This window comes from Orussus abietinus, unplaced genomic scaffold (assembly GCF_000612105.2).
Source record: "Orussus abietinus isolate OABI.00-Male unplaced genomic scaffold, Oabi_2.0 scaffold5, whole genome shotgun sequence".
NCBI lineage: Eukaryota > Metazoa > Arthropoda > Insecta > Hymenoptera > Orussidae > Orussus > Orussus abietinus.
The window spans coordinates 2007503-2030922 of record NW_019394929.1 but is presented as its reverse complement, the minus strand read 5'-3'; the positions used below and the strand labels follow the sequence as shown (position 1 = coordinate 2030922).

The 23420-nt window shown below is 52.4% G+C and overlaps 2 protein-coding genes across 2 annotated transcripts; one reads left to right on the top strand and one right to left on the bottom strand.

The window, feature by feature from the left end:
• The first annotated feature begins 234 nt into the window (after positions 1-234).
• On the top strand, positions 235-23154 carry LOC105701363 (angiotensin-converting enzyme). Its single transcript, XM_012428050.2, has 13 exons — positions 235-951; positions 1283-1531; positions 2016-2174; positions 2251-2347; positions 2481-2624; positions 2709-2900; positions 2968-3065; positions 3135-3304; positions 3372-3496; positions 3777-4119; positions 16344-16484; positions 21342-21508; positions 21732-23154. The coding sequence occupies exons 1-13, from the start codon at positions 895-897 to the stop codon at positions 21881-21883; spliced, it is 2094 nt and encodes a 697-aa protein (XP_012283473.1). The 5' UTR covers positions 235-894; the 3' UTR covers positions 21884-23154.
• On the bottom strand, positions 4811-6217 carry LOC105701098 (proline-rich protein 4-like). Its single transcript, XM_023433513.1, has 2 exons — positions 6203-6217; positions 4811-6022 (listed from the first exon to the last, which is right to left on the bottom strand). The coding sequence occupies exons 1-2, from the start codon at positions 6215-6217 to the stop codon at positions 4811-4813; spliced, it is 1227 nt and encodes a 408-aa protein (XP_023289281.1).
• Positions 23155-23420: the final 266 nt, after the last annotated feature.

Genomic DNA, 23420 nt, shown 5'->3' with positions numbered 1-23420 from the left:
GCCGTGCCGACGATCGCACTTGTAAACGGACGTTAGGCGATTGTCTCGCCATTTTCCCAGCAATTACGGCTCATTCCGGGGTTGTCTATCGCGCCGTTCCGCGACAAGGTGCTTCTTCTTCTTTCTTTTTCCCCTTATCTTTACGTGCAGATTTAGGCCGCGCGAACGGCGAAGGTTGCCGCTCCGACCGCGGCCGCCAGAGTGCATCGACAGAAAGAGAGGGCGAGAGGCGCGGCCTGTGCGCGAAAAAGAGATAAGAAGTGCCGTGGGAAACCGTGGCGTAACTCCTCAGGCACCACCGCCCTCACACGTGCCGCCGTCGTCCAGGTTGTTTTCCTTATTTTCATGAGGCATTTTCCGCACGTCAATTCCGACTCTTCCCTTTGCCGACCGCTCCCTTTTTCTGTCGTCACTCGCGTCCTCGTCCCGACTCGGGCCTATTTCTGGAAGGAGTCTTTTCTTTTTTTTTGTATCATGGAAATGCGCGTTTTGTTCCATTTTTCTCTCTTTTTAAGGTGAATAGGGATGGCCTCACTTTCTCGCCCATAACGGTCGCGATACCTTTGTCACCTTCCCCCGTGGTTATCCATATTTCCGCAATCTATCGCTTCCGCAAACGCTGCCACCTCCCTCGGTGTCGCATATGCGGCCATGGGACACCTTGCTCCGTCTTCGCCTTGGCCGACCATGTGAACAACAGGTGTATCCCCACTCCGTGGATGACCTCTCGCGTCGTTCGAACTACTCGCAGGGATAAATGTGTATACCCACCTCTAGGGTCCGCGCCTCGTTTTAGCGTTGACATGAACAATACCTCCGCGAGTCTCGCGAAGTGAACCCACCTGCTCCGATCGTTTGCCAAGTTCCTTGGGGTAGCGACTTCTTAGATTCGACATGCAGCTCCGGCGAGCTTTCGCCTCTTTCGTCGATTCTGACAGAACGAGGTGCATCGTAAGTTTTCGATCAATTAAACTAAGCCTGAAATTGTCATGAACTTCCGGCGAGTGGCTCTAAATCTACCGAATTGATACCATGGCGGTAGACAGTGGAGAACACGGGGTCGATTTTTTTAACTCATCATTCCTGCGGAAAATTTCCGAATTTTATTTTTAACTCAATTAGTCATTCACCGCGAGTGTAATTGATTTTTTTTTCCCTATCGTTTTAAAAGGGAGCACCATGCGGGCATTTCAACATGGTCGAGAAAGTTAATCGAAAATTAGATAACTGAGTACTTGGGGAGAATTCAATGAATTTAGTTGGGTATACTTTTCCGTTGTAGCTGATCGCTCTGGCGACTTCGTTGCTGATTTCTATCCCTGAGGTTTCGAGTCAGCTGGACTTGCCGCCTTTGCAAGATGATAGACTGGACAGAGACAGACAGACTGGGAGATTAAACCCGCGAGTCAACGTGGACAATGGGAATGTCCTGGCCCAGCTTGAATTTTTGGGCGCAGGATTCTGCGGGGAAAACGTTGCTGCCCAATGGGCTTATGAGACCAACTCCAATGAAGCAACGCAAGCACAAGCGGTAAGCATCGAAGGGAACGAAGGATTCTCGAGGAATCGCGATGGGCGTCCTTGTTGCATCGCCTTCAATAGGAAAACCTCGTAATTGTTCAATGCACCAGAAAGTTACAAGGTTCTGCGAGTAATTGGATATTATCGAGATGATCGCTCCAGTCTTGCGATATATGTGGATCGTGGTACTTGTGCATAATATGCACAGGGAGTACATCGCGTAATCATCATCTATGAAGTGTAAGGACACTCCGTGGTTGTTATCGTTACCTGTACGTTCGCACAGTGCAGGATTCTTAAGAGTACCGGTCATCGATTTCATTGCGCTTCCACGCACTATTTTTTTTTTCTTTTTCTTGCATCGTTCACGTCGACGTCCGCGATCTCATTATCGACATCCTTGGCGGAGAACGCCGCGAAATTCCTGCATACAAAAGCCATGATTTTTAGAAGATTTATACTTTAATGGATAGTTCTATTTTTTTTTTGTACAGCTGGAAGCGCAGCTGCGTTATGCCGAGTTCCAGCATCACTCTTGGCGTCTTATCTCGAATTTGGATAGAAGTAATATCCAAAATCCGGCAATTTTTCGACGCCTCGAGTACTTGTCCGTAGTTGGTCCTGCAGCGCTTCCGCCAGATCAGTTGAACAGAGTGAGTGTAATAGAGATGATTTTTACTTCCTTCTTTGGGATGATTTCCTCGTTATTCCTCCGTCTTCCGGTTACAGTACAATCGTATAATCAACGACATGCTTTCGATTTACAACGACGTTACGATTTGCTCTTACAACGACCCGTTCAGGTGTGATCTGCGTTTGTATCCAGGTATGGCAGTGTATTCTTACTCATATCGTTATTCACTCGATTACTCATTTCGTTACTCATGATTAAATTATATGCCCGTCGTTAATAAGTGACTATTTCGCGATCGTGTCATCGAGCTACTTATTTTCTTAAGATATCGCTCAAATTATGGCGAAAAGCAAGGATTGGGACGAGCTGCAATACGTGTGGACAGAGTGGAGGAGGCGAAATGGGGTTCGAATGAGAGAACTGTATCAGCAACTTATACAAATTAACAACGACGCCGCACGTCTGAACAGTAAGTGAACATTTTCAATTTTAACAGTGGAGAGTAATTAACAATGGACTGCTGGGAAACTGAAAGGAAAATTTTTTTCTACAGATTTCACCGATGCCGCCGAGTACTGGATGTTCCCATACCAATCGGCGAATTTCGAGCAAGAGATCGAAGATGTCTGGAGAAGCATTCGACCTTTATACACAGAACTGCATGCCTATGTTCGAAGGAAATTGAGGGACCTCTACGGCCCTGAGAAAATAAATCCGCAGGCTCCATTACCGTCTCATGTGCTCGGTACTTATTTTTCCTCATTACCTCATTACGTGCATGCACCTCTCTGAAACATGGACGATGATTTTAGGAAACATCTGGGCTCAATCTTGGACCAACATTCTGGATCTTACAATGCCTTATCCCGGAAAAGCTTATCCAGACGTAACTCCAGAAATGCGAGCACAGGTATGCCTCCACGTTCCCATTTCATTCGACGTTGTCCGTTCAATTGAATATGACAATTTATTTCTTCAGGGTTACACTCCGATCTACATGTTCCAAGTGGCCGAAGAGTTCTTCCTGTCCTTAAATTTAAGTGCGATGCCTCCAGAATTTTGGGCAGGAAGTATCGTCGAAGATCCTGGCGATCGGAACCTGATCTGTCAGGCATCGGCGTGGGATTTTTGTAATGGACTGGACTACAGGTAAACGTTCGTATAAATATTCCTGCTCTCCCTCGGGACATCTTTAAACGAGGGGATTCGGTTTCAGGATCAAAATGTGCACGAGGGTGACGATGAAGGACCTCTTCACGGTGCATCACGAGATGGCCCACATTCAGTACTTCCTGCGGTATCGTCATTTGCCTCGCGAGTTTCGAGATGGTGCAAATCCAGGTAAGCATCCAAAGTGGTTCAATCGATATTCAAAGAATTATTATCAGCTAATAGCCTAATTGCTCGCAGTTTAGAAGGCTGTATCGACTCCACGCTAACTTTGCGCGATCGTGGCTCGGTTATCAGCGTAAAGGCACCTGCCAGTCCTAGAGACCGAAACGTTAATTATTTCTCGGCACATTCTGGCCGATATCAATCGATACCCTTTTCCAGGGCGCGTCAGGGGGGTATAAATCATAAATTGTCCTGGAAATATATCATGCCTTTATTAATTCATCAGGATTCCATGAAGCTGTCGGAGAGGCGGTTGTACTGAGCGTGTCGTCGCCGCGCCACCTACAAACCCTAGGACTCGCTACAAAGTACATAGACGAGCCTGCTGCCGACATAAATTACCTTTTCGCCCTGGCAATGGAAAAAGTCGTGGGTCTGCCGTTCGCCATCGCTATGGACAAGTGGAGATGGGACGTATTTCGAGGCGTCGCCAACAGGGAGAACTACAACTGCCATTGGCATCGATTGCGGGAACGGTACTCAGGGTTGAAGCCTCCAGTGCTGAGATCCGAGGACGACTTCGATCCTGGCTCGAAATACCACGTCCCGGCCAACGTCCCATACATAAGGTAAGGACCTCTTTCGTCACCGTCAAATTTATGGGGGGCTACAGAACCGATTCTTCCAACGAATGTTCTACAGTTTGATAACACGGTAACCGAGATACCTCTACCAAGCGCGTCTCCTAAAATCCACGGATGCCCTCGCAACAATTGCAGGACGTAGTTGACAATTAACCACCCGCCGCAACGTCATCGAGTAGCAATTACTATTCGTTTATCGCTCGTTAACATCCGAGCCAGGAATTAATTCCCGTCGAGGATGTCCGAGGGTCATCGTGTCTGCAGATTTCTACACGGTGAACGATCTCGCTAGAATCGTTACGTGGGTTCGCAAAACCCTCGCAATAGTATCGGTAACTCGACCCAGGCAGTGACGGTAATTGCTGGGTAAATCGCAGTTCCTCCCCCCACCTCGAAGGAGCGTATGTAAACCTCGTAAACGTAACGCCGTAACCGTTACGATCCTGGTTGACAGATTTGCGGTATTGCAAAATATTGCGGAATATTACAAAACGTTGCAAAGTATTGCACTGCAGAGCGTGGATGGGACCAGGGCGAGGATGGGAACCGGCATAGAAGAAATGCCCGGCACCACCTCTGAAGAAGGCCAGCTCGCGCAACGCGCCTCGCCAATCCGGAAATCGTGTGCAGTTCTTTGGCTTTATTTCAAGACGGACGCGTCCTGGGGTCCCTGGTCCTAATAGTGAGACTGGGAGTATCCCGATTCATGGCCGCCCTCGAAAGATCCGCCTTCGGACCCTTGCTGGTAGCCCTGGTCGTACCCTTGGTCATAACCCTGGTCGTAGCTCTGATCGTAGCCGTGTTCATGGACGGGCACGGGGACCGGCACCTTTACGGGCACCGGGACGTGCTTCTCCACGTGGTAGGGCACGTGCTTGGTGACCTGCACGGGAACGGGACGCTCGACGGGGACCTTGACGGCATAGGGAACGGGTTTCTCTACGGGGACCGGGACCTGCTTCTCGACGGGGTAGGGCGCGGCCACGTGGACCTTGACGGGGTACGGCACGGGCTTCTCGATCGGCACGGCGACGGGCCTCTCGACGTGCTTGGTGACGGGGTAGGGGACGGGTTTCTCAACCGGCACCGGGACGTGCTTCTCCACCGGCACCGGGTAGGGCTTCGGTAGATGCACCGGGTAGGGCCTGTCGACCGGCACCTTTACGGCCACGGGGACCGGCTTGTCCACCGGGAAGGGCTGAGGGACGTGCACGGGCACCTTCACCGTGTAGGGGACGTGTTTCTCGATGGGGTACGGCTGCGGCACTGGCACCTTCACGGTGTAGTGGATCTTCTTCTCCACCGGGTACGGCTGCGGCACGTAGACCTTGTAGGGCACCGGTCGCTCCACCGGGACATGCACCGGGTAGGGTACTTTCTTCTCCACTGGGTAGGGCTGAGGAATGTGCACCGGCACCTTGACCAGCACCTTCACCGGGTACGGGATCTTCTTCTCTACCGGGTAGGGCTCGGGCACCGGGACCTTCACGGGGTAGGGGATCTCCTTCTCCACCGGCACGTGGACCTTCTTCTCCACCGGGTATGGGATCTTCACGTTCTTCACGATCGTTATGTGCTTTATCCTGCCCTCGTGCCCGCCTTCGCCGCCACCTTGGCCGCCGCCATGGCCCCCGAAGTTCAGACCTCCACCGTCGAGTCCGTGGTAACCGTAGCCCTCGTCTATCAGACCTCGCTTTTCTTGCCTCTTCTCGCCACTTTCAGACCCCTCCGAAGTTTCCCCCGCGTTCTCGGCACCCTCGGATTCCAGAGTCGCTCGGTGTTGCTGCGCATCTTCCGATGTCGCTCCTCTGCGCTCTCTCGAGGATGCTGCGGAGTCCTCGCTAGACACCAACACTCCCACCCCCAGCACGGCCACCGTCAGTACTACCTGTACAGGGAAAAATGATTTTAATGCCGTTAGTCTGTGAATACCATGCGTAAATCTTCACCCTGCCACACTTTTTATGACCGAGCGAACGCGATTTACGCACGAGTTGCCGATTTTATGCCGCCGGGAATTTCGCGCCCGCTGCGCAGAAGGGCCAGAGCCGTTCGTGCGCAGGCTTACCACTGAGATCCGCATGCTCTCGATTCCGGGCACGTCCACGGGGTGTCTTCTCCTCCCCGGTCTCCTTTCTTCGCGGTTTCTAGTTCACACTTTGTTTTTAGCTTATCACTCGCAACTTCTGTCTGCCGTCTCGACGCACCACCGGGTCGTCCTCGTTTTGCAGATTTTTCCCAAAAAACGATCGCCAACCCGCGGACGGTCGTCTTCGAGGCCGATACTAGACTGGACGTTTCCCACTCGGATGTTACCGTCTTTATAGCCCACGGGCTGCTTTCCCCGCTGAAATTGTATGGGTTGCAATCGAGGCGCGCACCGTTGAAAGTGAAATACGCATGGTCGTGTGTGGGCCCCATCTCGCGTGCTCGTACAGTCGTACTTGCACGCAGTTACGAGTGCCGATACGAGACCATGACGAATTCCGACACCTTGCGCGAGTTTTCCTCGCCTGTCGAAGAAGTGGTGGGTCGCGAGTCGCAGTTCGCTATGCATGGCATGGTCGACGTTGCGATAGATCCAACGGGGTTCCAGAGGCTTGTCTCTGGGCCTTAGAGAGATCGATAAACGGAAGTTGATAAGACACCCTCGAGGTGGACAGATGGAAAGGGTGGACGGCTAATTTAATGGGAAACGACTCCTTCTGGCGCAAGATGTCGGTATCGCGACACGCACCGTAACCGGAGATGCATCTCGTGCTCGGCCTTGCTCCAGATAAATCGATCATTGACCGATCATTGGCCGATCATTCGATCATCGAGCACGCGAGTCGGCGTCACCCTGCCTATCGAATTCCCCGGTGGAGGATCAAGGGGGAAAAAAATGATCTTCGGCATTTCTCGTCCGGGCTCGACCTTGCGTTAGATAAGGACCACTCTTCAGGTTCGCTTCAGGTGCCCTCGGCAGTTTCCGGCAACCGCGGAAGACGGAAGTCCATCGCAGGTTAATGTATACCGTAGACCGGTTAAGAGACCTGGAATGGCTCGGAGCTGGGCTCGAATTATCGAGGGTGAAAGTGGACGTAGAGGAGGACGCCGAGGCGCGATGGACCGATCGAGGATCGAAATCTCGCGTCGTCAGTGGGGAAGATGAAAGAGGTCGGTCTGGCTGGTTCTTTTTCTCCGTTCGATTTCATGAGTCTGGGGAAAAATGTCGAACCCATCGAGGGGCCGATCGGTGAGAGTGTGCTGGCCGCTCTGGCGGAGAGAGAAGGAGCGAGCTAGAGGGGCAGGGAAAGGAGCGGTAACGAGAGAACGCTCCGGAGAAATTTTCAAGGAAACGCGTAGATGCCCGTAATGGCTCGTTTCTAATGTTGCGCCCGCTCGATCATGCGGACGTGCACCGGGGGAATAAAATCAAACCGAGCGCCGATGTTATGCGAGCAATTTTGCGCGATAACTCGTAAGGAGTGAGCGGCCTTTCCGGGACGTGGAGCGAGGTTCTCTAACCGGATCCCCCGAAGACCACCCCGAAGGGGAGTAGAATTTCTTATCCTGGATGTTTGCAAAATTATTCCAGGAGTTAGCGTTGCAAATCGCTGGACCATTTAGATTTTTCCAAGCTTTCGTAGAGCGCAGTCATCCTTCACCGAATGTGAGGCGGTGTTCCCCGGAAGTCTTCCGCGCGCTTCCGGAGTTTCGACCCCACCGGAAGCCTCCTCTCTCCGGAAGTTAACGCCAAGCCGATTATTCAATCCTGGTATCGTGATCGCCCGCGAATACCCGCCGATCGGGATCTTCGGATTCGCGGACCGAGTCGTTTCCACGCGTGTTACCTTTGGACGGGTTCCCGAGATTAGAAAGTCCGGAAGTTGGTCGCCAGTCGAGGTAGAAGTTGTCTTGGCGGTAAGAATAAGCAGCCCCGGGAAATTACGAAATCTTGTATCAGGATTAAATTTGCGGGAGTTGAGCAGACGATCTTGATCCAAGGAGAATTATCGTTTAAATTACCCGCAGGTCGATCTAGGATACGCAGTCTTACTTTTATTCAGCCCTAGAAGGCTCGTTCGGTACATTGGTCTACAAAGTGCGTTCATGTCACGGGATGGGTATTTACTTCTGGATGAGTGAAAGAGTAGCTCTCGGCCATTCGCGATCTTCGAGTCGCGCAATCATGGCGAGCTCGATTTAATCTCCACTCCGCAATCGCGTGGTGTAACCCATTTTTAACCCGAAGAACGGGAAAAATAAACCCCCCCGAATAAATGCAGCACCTCGACGTCAACAATAATCCTCGTCGACAGTAAAAAACAACAAGTACTCGTAACACAAAAATATAACAACGGTGTTTTCGAGCCCTGGAGGGCCTAGCACCTCCTCGCACCACCTTGCTCGTCACTAAAACTAGTCCTCAACATCCGAGTGGATTTTTTACTCGGACCCTATCCCCGTTAACAAGTCCGATTCTCCGAACATAGTCCCTAGATTTCCGGAGAAGCGCTTCTCGTCGAACCTCCGCAATCTGGGGATGATGGGCAGCGGAGGAATCCGCTGGTAAATGGAGGGCGAAGGTCTGGAGCCGATGGGCCCGACGTCGATCTCGATGTTGGTAAAGGGTCTTGGCGAGGGGGGTCTCATTGCTATCAGCAACGCCTGCTGGTGCTTCTGTTTCTGGTGCTGGCGATGGTGATGCTTCTCCTGACTGTCCAGGAAGGAGTCCAATCTGGGCCCCGTTGGTGGGAACCTCTCCTCGCTACTGGAATGGCGATGTCTATGGGAGGTGCGAGGCACGTCGATGAAGCCATCCGGACTTCTGGCCACCGGAAGTGGCGGCATCTTGGCCTCTGGGGTGGTCGAGGTACCCGAATGCCGACTCCTTTCCGAAGTGGTCGAGGAATTCGAATGGCGATTTTTTCCCGAAGTGGCCGAGGAACCCGAGTGGCGACTTCTTTCCGAAGTGCTCGAGGAGCTCGAATGGCGACTTCTCTCCGTGGACTCTTCCGACTCCTTCGGGATCGGTTTCGGGGTGGTGGTCACTGGCACCGGAAGTGGCGTCGCGGGTGGTGGCGACGTCGACGCAGGTGCATCTGCTGGCACCTGCGTGGAGGAGTTCTGGTCCTCGACGATCTCCTTTCGCGGAGGTGGTGCTAGCCTGGTGTTCTCGTAACTCTCGTTGACCGTCTTCGTCTCGGTCGTGGTGTTGTGGGAGGTGAAGTTCCCTGCTTCCAGGAGCTTTTCCACGGCTCTCTCCGCTGCCCTCTCGGCGGCCCTCTCGACGGCCAGCTCGGCGGCTCTTTCCAGGTCCTCCTTCCGGCTTGCGGAACTCGTCAGAGAGACGAGGCCCAGCAGGCAGGCAGCAACGAATAGCTGGAAAGGAAACAAGGAGTCAGAATATCGGTCGAGTCGATCGCGAATAAACGAGGTCTCCTCCCTATCGATTCGTAGAAGAGGACACCTCGTCCGTATCCTCTCGGTCAGGAGTCATGAGAATCGCGAATGGGGTTTGTCATCGAATCGACTCTTGAGAGGGCCCGATCAGTTAGCGGATTCGACCACGTTGACAAGTTTTGCGCCCACCAGGTATTTCATTGCGATGCGTCCGAGAGCTGGAGCTCCAACGAGAACTGGATACCGATTGAGAGGTGTCGAGCATTATTTATACCAACCATCGACTTTCGCCGGTCGCGCAGCCCGGTCCTCCTAGGACGGCCGTGGTTTGTTCTCCTAGAGTGCCACCTAGAAAATATCGAATGCATCTACGAGCGAGTGGCAGTGTCTCGAAACTTCTCTCCGCTGGCTCGGGAATTAGTTTCTTGCGAGCCTGCGGACCGATTTCGGTCGAGCCACCCTGCCGTGGAATGGGAAAATTTAACGGGGTATCTTTTTTTACCACTCCACACCTTCGATCTTCATCCGGTTGCACGTGGGAGAAAAGTGCAACTATTGCATCCCATCCATTTTCTTTTCCCCGCGCTTTTCCGCAAGTCTAGTCGAGGCGGTTCCTGAAACTCTCGTTGCACATAGTTTTGGAAATTCATCGCCGGTGACTGGGTTCGCGAAATCCAGTCTTGCGTGGCAGTTAACTCGAAGCTGGCGGTATATATCTCGAAGAAACGAGAGGGCGGACACGCCGGCTAATGGCTTCTTCGAACGAGCTCGCGGCGTCCGGTCGCGATCTCGCGGAAACGCGGGAAAAGAGCCGCGACCCTCTCACTCTTCGTCGGCGAGCGTTTTTGCCCCGAGTTTTTTCCCCCTGCGGATTTCTCGCACGTTTCGCGTTACCCTGGGTAGGGGGACGCCAGAGGGGGGCAGAAGCTCGCAATCGGTCGCACCTGGGACGAGGGAGTAAATTTAATAAAACGGGGATTTCTAAAGAATCCCAAATGCTTTCTAACGTTAATTAGACTCGGCGGGTGTACAGAGGATGCACGTAATCGCGGCCAAATGGTGATGCTCTTTGGGAATTCCACCGTGAACGGAGCCATTGCGTTATCCCTCGCGTTTGTTCCACGCAGTGGAGGTACGACGTGCGTTCTCGTCCTTATGTTATTAAATTACCAAGTCTTTCGCGAGTCGCACCGAGGAGGGCGGAGGAGAAAACCTCTCGGCGGAAATTCTCACTCAATGAGCCACGCGACTCCCTCTCCGGGATTTCCTTCCCTTACGTAAGAGCATTGAGAAAAACTACTCGAATGAACCGGCGTGGCGGAAAAAAAATTCAGCTCTCATTCGCCTCCGCACCGAGACGTGGAGTTACTGCCATGGGCGGAGTTTCACGGAGATCGGCTCGCCATTTTCGTGGCTTTTCCGAGTCTCTGCGGACTCCTGGCCGTAGGTGGTGTCAAACTCTGACTGGCTCGCCAAGAACCGGGACTCGGTATTTATTGGCGACTTCAGCCACCGCTTATAGAGAAGGCTCGGTTTTTTACGCCGTTGCCGAAATCGGTGACAGGGGCAGAACGAGATTTAACAGTTATTGGCGTGATGGTAAACCTGAAAAAAAATGGCGATTACGCGATTCACTCCTTGTCGAGCAAGATGGCGACTGTCCAGGAATAATTGAATCGGCCGTAGGAATTCCTTCGATAGGCAGGGATATTCCATTCGGCCCGAATTTGAAGGAACTCGTCCGTTCATTATCAGATCCATATCGGGAATCCTAACGATGAGCACCTAGTGTGAGTCCAACGATGAAAGCGGCACTCGCTGCTTTGCTTTCTAAGCAATCGTAAAACTCGAGCCAGAGCTCTCTGTACCAGCCGTACCTTCCTTCCATTTTTCATCCTTTCCGGCGACGTTTCCTCTTGATTCCCGAGATTCAGGAGGTTTCACTTTCCTCAGGACGTTGATACTCCGAGACGCGACAATGGTCCTCTAATGCGGCATCTCTGGACACCAGAGGTAATTGCAATAATCCCGACGTATAGTAATAGCCTGTCGATGGTGTCAATCCTGCGAGGATTGGAAAGATCTATGTTGATTCGATACCATTAAACGCCCAGACACGTTACCCAGGAATGGCAGGAAAGTTCGCTCACGCAAGGCAGGGCTGGCTCGTTCTTTTTCTTTTTTCCTGACGAGATGCAATTAGTTGGGGGGGACCGGCACTCGGGTGGATCAGAATCTGTCGGAAAGAGAGAGATTATCCCCCGGTGGCTGCATTCCTCTCGCTTGCCAACGACTTTTAAACGCGCCGGTAGTCGGCCGACTCTCATTTCCTGCGAGGCGGTCGAGGTGTTCTCCAAGTTAAGCGTCCGTCTGCACGGCCGGCGTCCGGATGGGTGACCGCGGGGACTCGGCGTCGTTCCAGTGTTCTTAAGGTGTTCCACCCTGTAAAGGAATGCGGAATAGTAACGCAATATTGGCCTCGGGAATTCTGGCAACGCGTCGGCGAGTCCCAGAAGTCGGTTTAACTCTCGAAATCTTGGAATTCGTTGAAATCGAATTGGGGAATATCGTGCGAGAGGGTCGTTTGCAATATGGACCGCCCTCGAGCGTGACGACTTTACCGACAGGGCTAATTACCCGAGCATTCACGCTCGGGCAATTTCTCGGCTCTAAGTGACTCCTTTTGAAAGAGGTGGACGAAGTGGACGAAGAAAGGAAGTCTGCCCCACACTCGAGCGATCGCGCTTCCGTCCCTCCTTCGCTTTCTCCCTTCCTCTCTGCACTTTCACTGTCTTTCCTCCATACCGAGTGGAGGATCCGATCGTCACTCGCGTCTAGATCTTCGAACAGGCCTCATCGAACCTGGAAGAAGTCCAAGACCTTCTATGAATGCTTTACCGCGATCGTTGCGACTCTTCGCGATGTGGTGACACCACATTTAACCTCAGGAACATGGAACCGATGATATGAAAAATTCCCCCGCACGATTTTTCAGAGTTACTTTCATCGTATCACGAGCTTCACATGTATGGCTTTTAAAATGGCGGCGACAAGTGGAGCGTCTTCCTCCACTAGGGAGCCGTAATTTTTGGTAGGAGCGATCTTCCAATAGCCACGCTAAATTATTCGGTAAAATCAAGGAGGATGCTCGATTTCTGCCGTGAAATAGAGTTAGCTTTGTCGGTTCCCGCGTCCCTCGATCGCGATGTAGCAGTTTTAGTGGAACTCGCAAGATGGCGCCACAAGTTTGTAGAACAGATCGCTCGGTGATGTTTTACCGATCCCCTTTTGGTGGCGCGGCCAAACGGCGGGAATTTTAAATCGAGGTAACGCTACCGAGAGACGAATGCAAGGATGGTTGTTCTGCGTTTTATTAATCTACGTATGAAAATTCACAATACTGTACACAACGTGGTACCTGAGGGACAGGGTCCCGGTCATGGAGAACGATTCCTTCGTTCTCAAAGAAGGGATCTCCCCGAATTCGATGCTGCCGTCCAAAGGCCGGGTTTCAAAGGTCCTGACATCGCAACGAACGATGAGGAACCTCGGCTTTCCGTCAACGGATCGCTTGGGTACGCTCTTAAACTCTGATTAACCCGTGAACGGGTTTACACGGTTGTAAAAAAGACGGTCTTACCATTCTTACGTGAGGTAAGTGTAACAACGTTTACATTATAGATCAAACTCGAGTAAAAAAACGGGGATACAGGGGGCAGGTACAAAATACCGCAGTCGGTGGTGAAACAAACGCCATCCGTTACGAGATCCCAGAGATGGGTAAAACCGAGGATGGAAACGGCATCTTCGAGCTGGAGTCAGCTCTTCTTGGGGGAAGACGCCGTTTCGGGGGGTTCACCAGCTCCAGGGGGTGGCGAAGGGTCCAGCGGAACCGAAAGCCGAGGAAGGGCGATCGCGACGGAAGCGTCGACCCTAGACGTGGCCTCTGCATGTTGGTCGAGGTCGACTCGTTCCTTAATAGTGTCCACCGTGTCCGGCTTCGTAATGGTACCCACCGTTGTAGGCACCATTGTAGCCGCCGTTGTAGCCGCCGTTGTATCCGCCATTGTATCCGCCGTTGTATCCGCCGTTGTATCCGCCGTTGTATCCGCCGTTGTAGCCGTTACCCTCGTGATGTCCATGAACGGGGACGGCGACGGGTACCTTGACCGGATAGGGCACATGCTTCTCGATGTGCACGGGCACGTGCTTCTCGACGTGGACGGGGTAGGGTCGGTCGACGGGCACCTTAACGGCATAGGGCACCGGTTTCGCGACGGGATAGGGCACGAGTTTCTCGACGGGGTAGGGCTGAGGCACCGGGACCTTGACCGGGACCGGGACCTGCTTCTCGACGTGCACCGGATAGGGCCTGTCGACCGGGACCTTCACGGGATAGGGCACGGGCTTCTCGACGGCGTAGGGCACGGGTTTGTCCACCGTGACCGGGTAGGGCTTGGGCACCGGGACCGGGTAGGGTCGGTCGACGGGCACCTTCACGATGTAGGGCACGGGCTTCTCCACTGGGTAGGGCTGCGGCACGTGGACCGGGACCTTGACGGGCACGGGGATGTGCTTCTCGACAGGGTAGGGCTGCGGCACGGGGACCTTCACCGGGTACGGCACGTGCTTCTCCACTGGGTAGGGCTGGGGTACCAGCACCTTGACGGGATAGGGCCTGTCCACTGGCACGTGCACCGGGTAGGGCACCTTCTTCTCCACCGGGTAGGGCTGGGGCACGTGGACGGGCACCTTCACGTACACCTTCACGGGCACCGGCACCTGCTTCTCCACCGGGTAGGGCTGCGGCACCGGGACCTTGACGGGCACCGGGATGTGTTTCTCCACCGGGTAGGGGATCCTCTTTTCTACGGGGTAGGGCACCGCCACGTTCTTCACGATGGTCACCGTCTTCGACACGTGGTGCGCCTCTCCGCCGTGGCCCTCGTACCCTCCGTACCCGCCGTAGCCTTCGTACCCTCCGTACCCTCCGTATCCTGCATATCCATTCAGGTTGCTGTAGGCTCCCCCGTTGAGCTCCAGACCTCCGTGGCCGCCGCTGCCGATGTCGTAGCCGCCGACGTCGTAGCCGTAGCCGTAGCCCAGCCCCAGGAGGCCGCGTTTCTCCTGCTTCTTAGAGTCTCCGGAGGATTCCGAGGATGCGGAATCCGCGTTCTTCGTCGACGATGCGTCTTCCACGGCCGGCGTCTTGGCGTCCTCCGCCCATGCCAGCGTCGCCAACACGGCCAGCCCGAGCAGTACCGCGTACCCCTGAAAAACGATACGGTCAAAAGCACGCGAAAGGATGCCGGCCGCTCCGCGCGGAACGGCCGCGCCTCGCCCGGTGGGGCTTCTTCCATTCGACCTACCGGACTCCTCATTTTTACGTTCGCGATCGTTCCGGATCAGCCCAGGAGTGAAGTGGATGCTGATTGCTGTCTGTTCCGGGCCTTATATACGCGGCACACTTTCGCCTTCGCACGAGCCCCGAGTCCCGGTATCCCCACGTTCTTTGTCCGCGGATGGTGGACCGCGGGTCGCGCGGGTCCCACCATCCCAGAACGGCCGTCCCTCCAAGAGATACCGGCAGGCGGTTGGTACATACCTTCGTACCTACTTACCTACCTACCGGTAGGTTTGTCGGTACTCTCTCTGGTTATGATCCTACCCATTACGCACCGCCGCTCCCTCCGGGAGGTGTCCATCGCCCGTGAGCCTAACGTGTCGTTTGATCGTCCCCTAATTATTATTTACTCCACGACCGATCGTTAATCGCCATGAACTCACATGCCTTACCCTAGGGTCGAATATTTTCAGTTCCGGGGAATGCACCCCCCAGATACCCTGGTACATGGGGAATTTCGCCCCTCGTTACATTCAGGGTAATTGCAATTAATTCGAACGATGATTCCGTCCTCGCTGGGTAAATATTTCGTTATCAACGGTATCGATTCTTCGCGCTAGAAAACAACTCCCTCGGGCATGGTTATTCATAAGTTGGTAATTCAGGCTGTTCGTGGTTTTTGGGTAGACCACATCGGACGAGCGGATCTACCGATCGTTTAAGTGATCAAGGCCGAGCATGAGATCCTATCGATCGAACCATCTTTCCTTATTACCTAATTTGAAGGTGGATTGATTGCTGCGATAGTCTATTAGGAGGGAAATACATGGGTATGGCTTGACCAATTTCTTTTTTACGTCTTTCGAGGGGGGCCTCCGCCACCCTCGGCCGTTTCCTTCTCCTCCTCGACTTTTACTCTCGAACGCGATCCCCGACTTCGCGAAATCCCCACGGCGGACTCGTTGCCGCCCACCTCCGGTCCTTGTGCTCCCGAATACGTGGATAGGGTCCTCCTCTCGTTGAAAGTTGCCCCGGCCAGGAGACGACGTGCCGTAATTTCAGGGGAAACATCGGAGCCGGTTACGTAAAGGACGCCAACCCATGGCGGTGCGTAAGAGGCGAGCGCTCGGCACGCAACTTCTTACGCGACGCCGCGCTCTGGGAAGACGTGCGTTTTTCCACGACGCGGTGTGGAAAAATTATTATAAACCCACGACCCGTGCACGGAGCGAGATCGAGGCGATAACGAGGCTGATGAGTCTGATTTCGACTCATGTCGCGTAGAAAAATGAAAAAAGCATTTATAGAAATTAGAGGGAAATCTTTTATACGTCAGAATCATGAATGCTCCACGATGAAGGCTTTGCGGAGGATTAATGACGTTTCGTTTCCATACGCGATAAGGTGTGGGAAAAAAGGAAATAAATTGCGGGAGGTTGAGACGAAGACGGGTCTGATGAGAGAGGATTTATTTCAGGAACTTCGTCGCCGGGGTGCTGCAGTTCCAGCTCTTCAGGTCTCTCTGCCGAGCCGCGAGTCAGAGGTATCCGGACATCGCCAGGAGGCCGCTCCATAAGTGCGACTTCTACAGGAGTCCCGAAGCTGGCAGGGTGCTGGGGTGAGTTGGGCATTTTTTTTTTTTTTTTCAGAGGTTTAAGACCGACCCGATAACCTGCAGACTTCCAATGTCATCCTGGCGCAGGTTGCGCAACCTCGCCTAGTGGTGTCCGGATCTAAATTGCGTACCCGCGCTATCCTAACTTGCATTTGCGTAATATTTACTCATGGCGCCGGTCAGTGTGTCAGCAGGAGAAGAGGCAAGGAAAGGAACTCGTTATGTCGATGGTACCTAGCGGTGCAGGTAACTTTCCCACCAGGTCGGCCACTTCCGTTACGTGTTGTCCGTTCCGTGTCGCTTTCGGACGTCGCAAGGACGCTTACCCGATTAGACTTCCCGAAATTTGGAATCTCTTCCCCAAGGGAAGACTTTCCTTCTCCCAATCTCGATGGCGGAAGGTCAATTGAGGCACCCCTGGGGGAATATCTTCCCTTTCGCCGATCGGCGGTTTTTGTCAAATCGGTCCCCGGTCTCGACGGCCCTAGGCGAAACTGTAACGGAACGGAACGGGACGTTACGGAACCGGGGACGGGACGAGCCTTCGATGGATTACGATCGTGCAGACCGGCGAACCACCTTGGTAACGGTTCCTGCAGCCTGCTCCACTTACGTAATTAATAACGGCACTGCCTTTCGCTGCTATACTCCGCTTTGTCACGGGAGCACCCCGATCCAGGGGTCTAACTGGAGCGAAAGCAAAAGGGACCTTCCTTCGTGTCCTTTTACGATCCTTCAGACGAATATCTGGGGCGAAAGAAGCACCGTGATATTTTTCATATCCTCTCGCGAATCCGAGCTCCCTGAAAAATTCCATCTCGAAGGGTTACACAATGAATCCTTGCCACTTGGGGGAAGGAAAATGGCTCGGGTTACTTTTTTCTTTTTTTTTTCTTTCGTTTAATCACGGTTTTCAGACTTTCCAGTTCCTGCATCACGGGTTCAGTTTCTTATCCCGATTAGTGCCGGCCATCGCGTGTGCAGTGGATTACGGCTCGCACTCTCGTTGGCAAAATGCCGGCATAACCGCGTTTGCATAATTCCCCTCGCACATTCCAAAAGGATGGACAAGATTACCTTGCGTCTAGGCGTGCATCGAGGGGAATGGTAATTCCACGGGATTCTGAAACTTAATACTCTGAAATATGGGCCGGTAAGGTGTCGCAAGAGTAGCATTTCGGAGAAAGATCAGGACTCGATGGGTCAGTGGTCGATCGATCATTCGATTCTCGCAAGAGATGCCGAATTGTTCGGGTTTTAACCCCGTGGATTTCACCTTTCACAACACGGATCGCGGGGGGTCTCGATCTGACGAGTGGCCGACTAACGCGTCGTCTCGATTCATAAATCCTAGGAGAGAAACAGAGAAACTCGTCACTGCGGCGTGGAGGGACTAAACCGCTAATCTCGGTCCGTTTCTAACGAGACTAATGTCGTTTCACCCACTTAATTGCGGTTCGACGTATTTCTTTTTTCCTTCCTTTTTCTCCTACCGACACTGGGAACGATTTACACCTCGCTTTTTGCTTGATTTTTTGCGATATCTCTAGGGCCTCCCGTCCGTCCGGCGATTTTCTACGGTCGCGCGAGAATACACCTGCGGGTCGATGATCGTAACGTGACTCGCTCTTACGCGACGCGTAATCTGCGGCGACGCAACGAGACGCGACACAACGAAACGCGACACGAGATACCTGGCGGCAGCATCCCGCGTTAACGACGCGTTTACCTGGGTAACGGTTACCTGGCTGCAGACAGGAAAGTACCGATTTCGCCGGGGCAGACCGGAAATTATGAGATTCATAAATTGGTGCGCACCTGCGGTCGCCACGCGAAGGCTATATTCACGTATCGGCGTAACTTTCTCAAGCTGTGCCTTACGTGTCGGTAGTACGCAGAACTAGTCCAATTGCCTGTCGAAATCTTCCGCAATCCATTAGCGAGACCTCGAAATCCTCGCGGGGCTCGTTAGGTAAATCGCCGATGAGATGTCCTTTGCGAAACCGGGTTTCGCCTGGTAGGAAATCTTCGTCGGAATGTCGCAATCTTGAGGAAATAACGCCGCGATGGCCGAACGTACTATCGGCTCCGAAAAGCGCCTCCAAGTGTACTTAATGTCGGCCTATCGACTGTGTTATTGAAGTCGGAGACGCGGAACTTACGCAATGGTCCTTTTTAATAGATTCCGTTCGCAGAATTTATGGCTGGTTTCGTGGAATCTCGATATGAGTCACGTGGGGGGACGGGAGGTGCTTCGAGAGCGCCTCTCGATTCGGTTTCTCCGGGTGTGGGGTCAAGAGATTGCAGCCGATCTGCGTAAAATCGCCAAATAGGGTCGACTCGCGGATTAAATGGTGGGCGAGTCGGCAGTTTCAGGGTGAATTTCTCGATTTCTCGAAAGGAAATCATCGGCGCTCGGGAGCTTGCATAACGTCCCTCGAGTCCGCACAGGTCGCGCGACTAATTCACAGGTGGACGACAAAACCTGCTAACCGCGCATTGTTTCTGAAACGACCGCTCGATTTTACCCCCTTTACCCGCCGGTTATTTGCGGGCTTTCTTCCACCCTTTGAGGCCTGTCGCCGGCTTTTTCACCCGGGTCAATTAGCATTTTTCTACCCACCGAGTATCGCTGGGAACCGAATGTCCGCCAATTAATCATTCCTACCGAGACCACCAATTAGCCTCCCTTCATCGAGCGCGTATTAATGGAAATTAATTGCGGCGGAAAATCGTTGCCTGGACTTTCCTTCGTACCGAGCTCTCGTTATTTATCTTCTTTTTTTTTTCTTTACGACACTTGAGATGATTACTTCGGCAAAATTACGGGATTACCGGCGTTACAGGCGATCCTACGTGCTGCACCGTTGCGTCGGCAACCTCGATGCTGAATCCGGTGCGGAGTTTCTTGCAATCGGCCGTTGCGTCAGGAAAGCAGTCGGCTCGTCCAATGTAACTTGACGTGAGAGCGTTAGGATAGTCTAGGGTCCCTAGATCCAACCTCGTTCTCTCGACAAGCCCTGCTTCGTGTTCGTGGGAAGGCAACAATCGGCGAACACGGTTGTCGTGTTAGATTTATTCCGCCCGAGAATACGGGGAGAGAGGGAGAGTCCTGCAACTCGTTACACTTTGATTCGCCTATGTTGAGAAAAAAATAAAAATCTGGAAAATAATGGAAAACCGTAAAAAATCCGAGAAGGCGAAAGGATCTGGGTCAGTGTTACCAGCCTTATTCAGGAGGACTATCTCTGTACGTGACTCCGGCTAAAAATAGGAGCCACGGTGTACCACTCCCAGTTATCGGGATTCTGCAACTATTACGACCGTCCATTAACGCTCACAGAATACGCAAATGCGAAATCATTATCATCCATCTTGACGTCCCATTTCAGTGGGTGCTGGTCGATCTTGAGGTAATTATGCCAGGATATTTTAATCGAAGTTGGAGCAGCACGCAGCCTTGCCTCCTGGAGGACCGGTTCGGTTCCTCTCTAGGAATTAATCGGCTAGGGAATTCTTTCGGATTAATCATTTCTTTCTCGATGTTGCCTCCTTTTCGGCATTATCGAGCGGCCGCTTCTTGGCCCTGTGCCATTTGATATCGCGGTAATTACACCTAGAGTGCGTGTATTTTAGGCAAACCTGGTTTAGGCCGCCATCGATCCGCACTTCACTTTCGGGGAAATCGCTCGGATTCCTGAAATAAGACGAGGCTAGAGAGCTATTCCTCGGAGAGAGAAAGTTGGATCGGATAGGCGCCCTGGTATGAGGTCCCCTCGGGCACCGGCAATTAAATTAGGCCCAGGAATTCGTAGGGGCATCGTTATGAAACATTATGTCACATTACGCGTACAAATTGGCCGCCCGAGACGTCTTAATCGCCTTCCTCGACTATCGACGAGCGTTTGCGGGAGTATGACTTCGATTCCGAGGAAAATGGGCGGACATCTACGTGCAGTCGGATGTCTATTCGTGTCAAGAGCACCTAGAGGATCCTGAGAGGACAGGACATCCCAATTAGGACCGCGCATTTTTAATTTTAACCGCGGAATAACCGCCGTCCTGGCCGACATTGACATTTCGCCGGCAAATGTCAGGACGACTCGTCCACCCAAATCGGAGGCCTGACGAAAACAGAAAACTAACTGGATAAAAGTTTCGAATCGTTTTTTGCCCATTTATTGAGCCAACCGGAATCGCCATTTGGTCGGGAAAGATCACCCGTGAATTCCAACTTTTTTAATTCGACCCCGACCGAAGCGGCGTAAATAAGGCTCGTCTCGGCGGATCCGTCTTTGTTGTCTCCTAGGTGACGTTTTGCCGGGCGAACTATTTTCGGGATCATCCCAAAAAATAGTTCCTCCCGACATCCGTCTTCTAGGGGTAACACGAGCAAAATGGCTCCGAAATCTCCCAAGGACTTCTCGGAATTCATATTAGGACGTCCTCTGGTCGCAGCCTCCTTTTTGGGTCGGTGGCATCTTGGGTCCTGTCTGGCATCTTGGTACAGTTTATCGACTGGGTTATTTACCGTGGGTCTGGCGAAAACATAAGAAATCCCGTCCACCCTCGGCAGGGTCGAGGAGTCCTCGGAGTCGCGCGAGGACTTCCTGGAATTTATTTTAGGACCTTCCTGGGGAGTGCGGTTTCACTTCTGGGATGGTCGGCGCCGTGTTACGTTTTCTCCCTTTCTCGAATGGGAAACGTCCGTGTTATGTAACGCGTCTGAAAAAAGGAGCCCCGTGTTCCGACGCAAGTCGTGGGCAGAACTCGGCCTTGCACGGTGCTCGGATCCGAGCATTTACCGTCCGATTACCGCACGGTTACTCGTCGTTTATTTTCCTTTCGCCCTGATCGCAGGAGGCTGATGGAGAAAGGATCCTCGTTGCAGTGGCAGGAGACTCTGCAAGATGCGACTGGCGAAACCAGGCTCGACGGGGAGGCCTTGCGGGAGTATTTCAGACCTCTGGAGGACTGGCTGAGGGCTGAGAACCTGAGAACCGGCGAAATCGCCGGCTGGTCCTACGGTAAGCATACCCCATGGCTTATCAGGGAAGAAAAATCCTATTCATCATAGGGAAATAGCAAAAAGCTCGGCAGAGCAGTCGGGCCAAGGTCAGCGAACAACGGAGGGTTTTGTAACGGCGCGTCACTCCTCGGTACCTCCTTTCCCTTGTGCTCGTTCCAGTTTTTCTAGGCACTGGTGTCCATAAGTACGATCATAAATACTAGGGCCTTGTTCACTTGCAGACGGCGATTATTGCAAGAGGAGCATCCAAACGGCGGGTCTGCAAATCTTCGGGGGCGGCTTCTACAACTCCGCGTCGAACCTCTTCGGGAGGGTGCAGAAGATCGTCCTGGCCATCTCGACTCTCTCCATCGCCCTTCTATCGATACTTTAGAGAAATTCTGAAAAGAAAAAAAGAAATAGCGATATGTACCCCGGGAATTCTACGTGTCCACCGTGTCATCCGAGGATTCGTCGCGCCCATCACGTGATCATAAGGCGCTACGGCCCGACTTTTAATGCATTAATGCACGTGCACGATTATCCATTTACTCGCGCAATAACCTTATATTTACATACAAAGTCGAGCGCCCCCGTGTGCATTCACGGTGCACACCGTTAAATGCATGTAATCTCCCGTTCGAGGCATTATATAATTACGTGTACACCGCCAGCCGCTCGTGAGAGCGTACGTTCTCGTTTAATGCGCGTCTTCCACGCTTATGGTGAACACTTAATTTTCCCTGTTTACACCACTTTGCGCTTTTTATCCACCGTGACGGCATTTTTCCATAGCGGGCCTCCACCTTGCGACTCCACCGTGGAAACTTAGACTTTCCCTCTTCATCGTGCAGAAGCGCGAGTCCGGCGTTAGGTTTAATTCGTACATTGTAGATAGACACGACAAATTGAAGGTTTCAACTGCAAGCCGGCACTTTGCTCTTGAAGGGCCAACCGGGCGAACGGCCTGAGAGCATCCGGAACGATCATCCAATCATCCTCCCAGCTTTCGTCGTGACAATAGAGATGCCCGATTATTCCCCGTCGAGAGAACCACGGGTACATTTATTCTTGCGGTCTTTTTCCTACGGAATTCTTTCCCGATTCTGAGAGAATTCCGCGACGCTGTCCTCAAGGTGACGTGAAAGGCCGCTGGATCCGCCTACGAGATCGCTCAAAATTAGTCACTCAATTTCGTAAGAAGAGATAAAAAACAAAGTCACGTTTCAACTACTTAGTTGCCACTGTAAACGAGAGGTATAATGAGAGTGGTTTAAGATGTATAGGTATGCCGAGAAATATAATAGCCATGTTTTTACTCGTGCAGTTTATTTGCCATTTTGTTAGAATTATCGGTTTTTAAAAATTCTTCCTAATTAATTATTTTTTTAATTAAGGATCAGACGTTTTCGTTGCCATTCACGAGGCAGGAATAATGGGACGTGCATTCCGATTGGCGTAGGGGAGGGTAATTCGAGACATGTTTGGTCTAAGTGTATGTATCGATGCGTATGTGCACGTACGTACGTATGTACGTAGGGATGCGGTAGCAGTCCGACGCGACCGATTCTGCGACATTATCGTATCGCTCTTCATACGTGACCACTGACCAGTGACAAGTGCCATAAATCTATATCGAAAGTTAATATTTCATTTTATTAGAACGCCCACGCGCATCTAGGAGTGCTGCTGCATACGTGAAGGGGCATGTAGTAACTGAAAAAATCGTGTAAAATTTAATTTTTAAGAAAAAAAAAACGTGCAACGAGGTGTAGAGTGCCGCGATGGAATTTCTCTACGCGGAAAGTTCTACTTTTCGAGATGTTACGAGACCCAAGCTAATAATTTCGCAGCGCTTATGCCGCGGACGGCTCGATCGCAAATGTTAATAACGAATTCGAACGAGACACCTCGTGTCTATCATTTAGAGG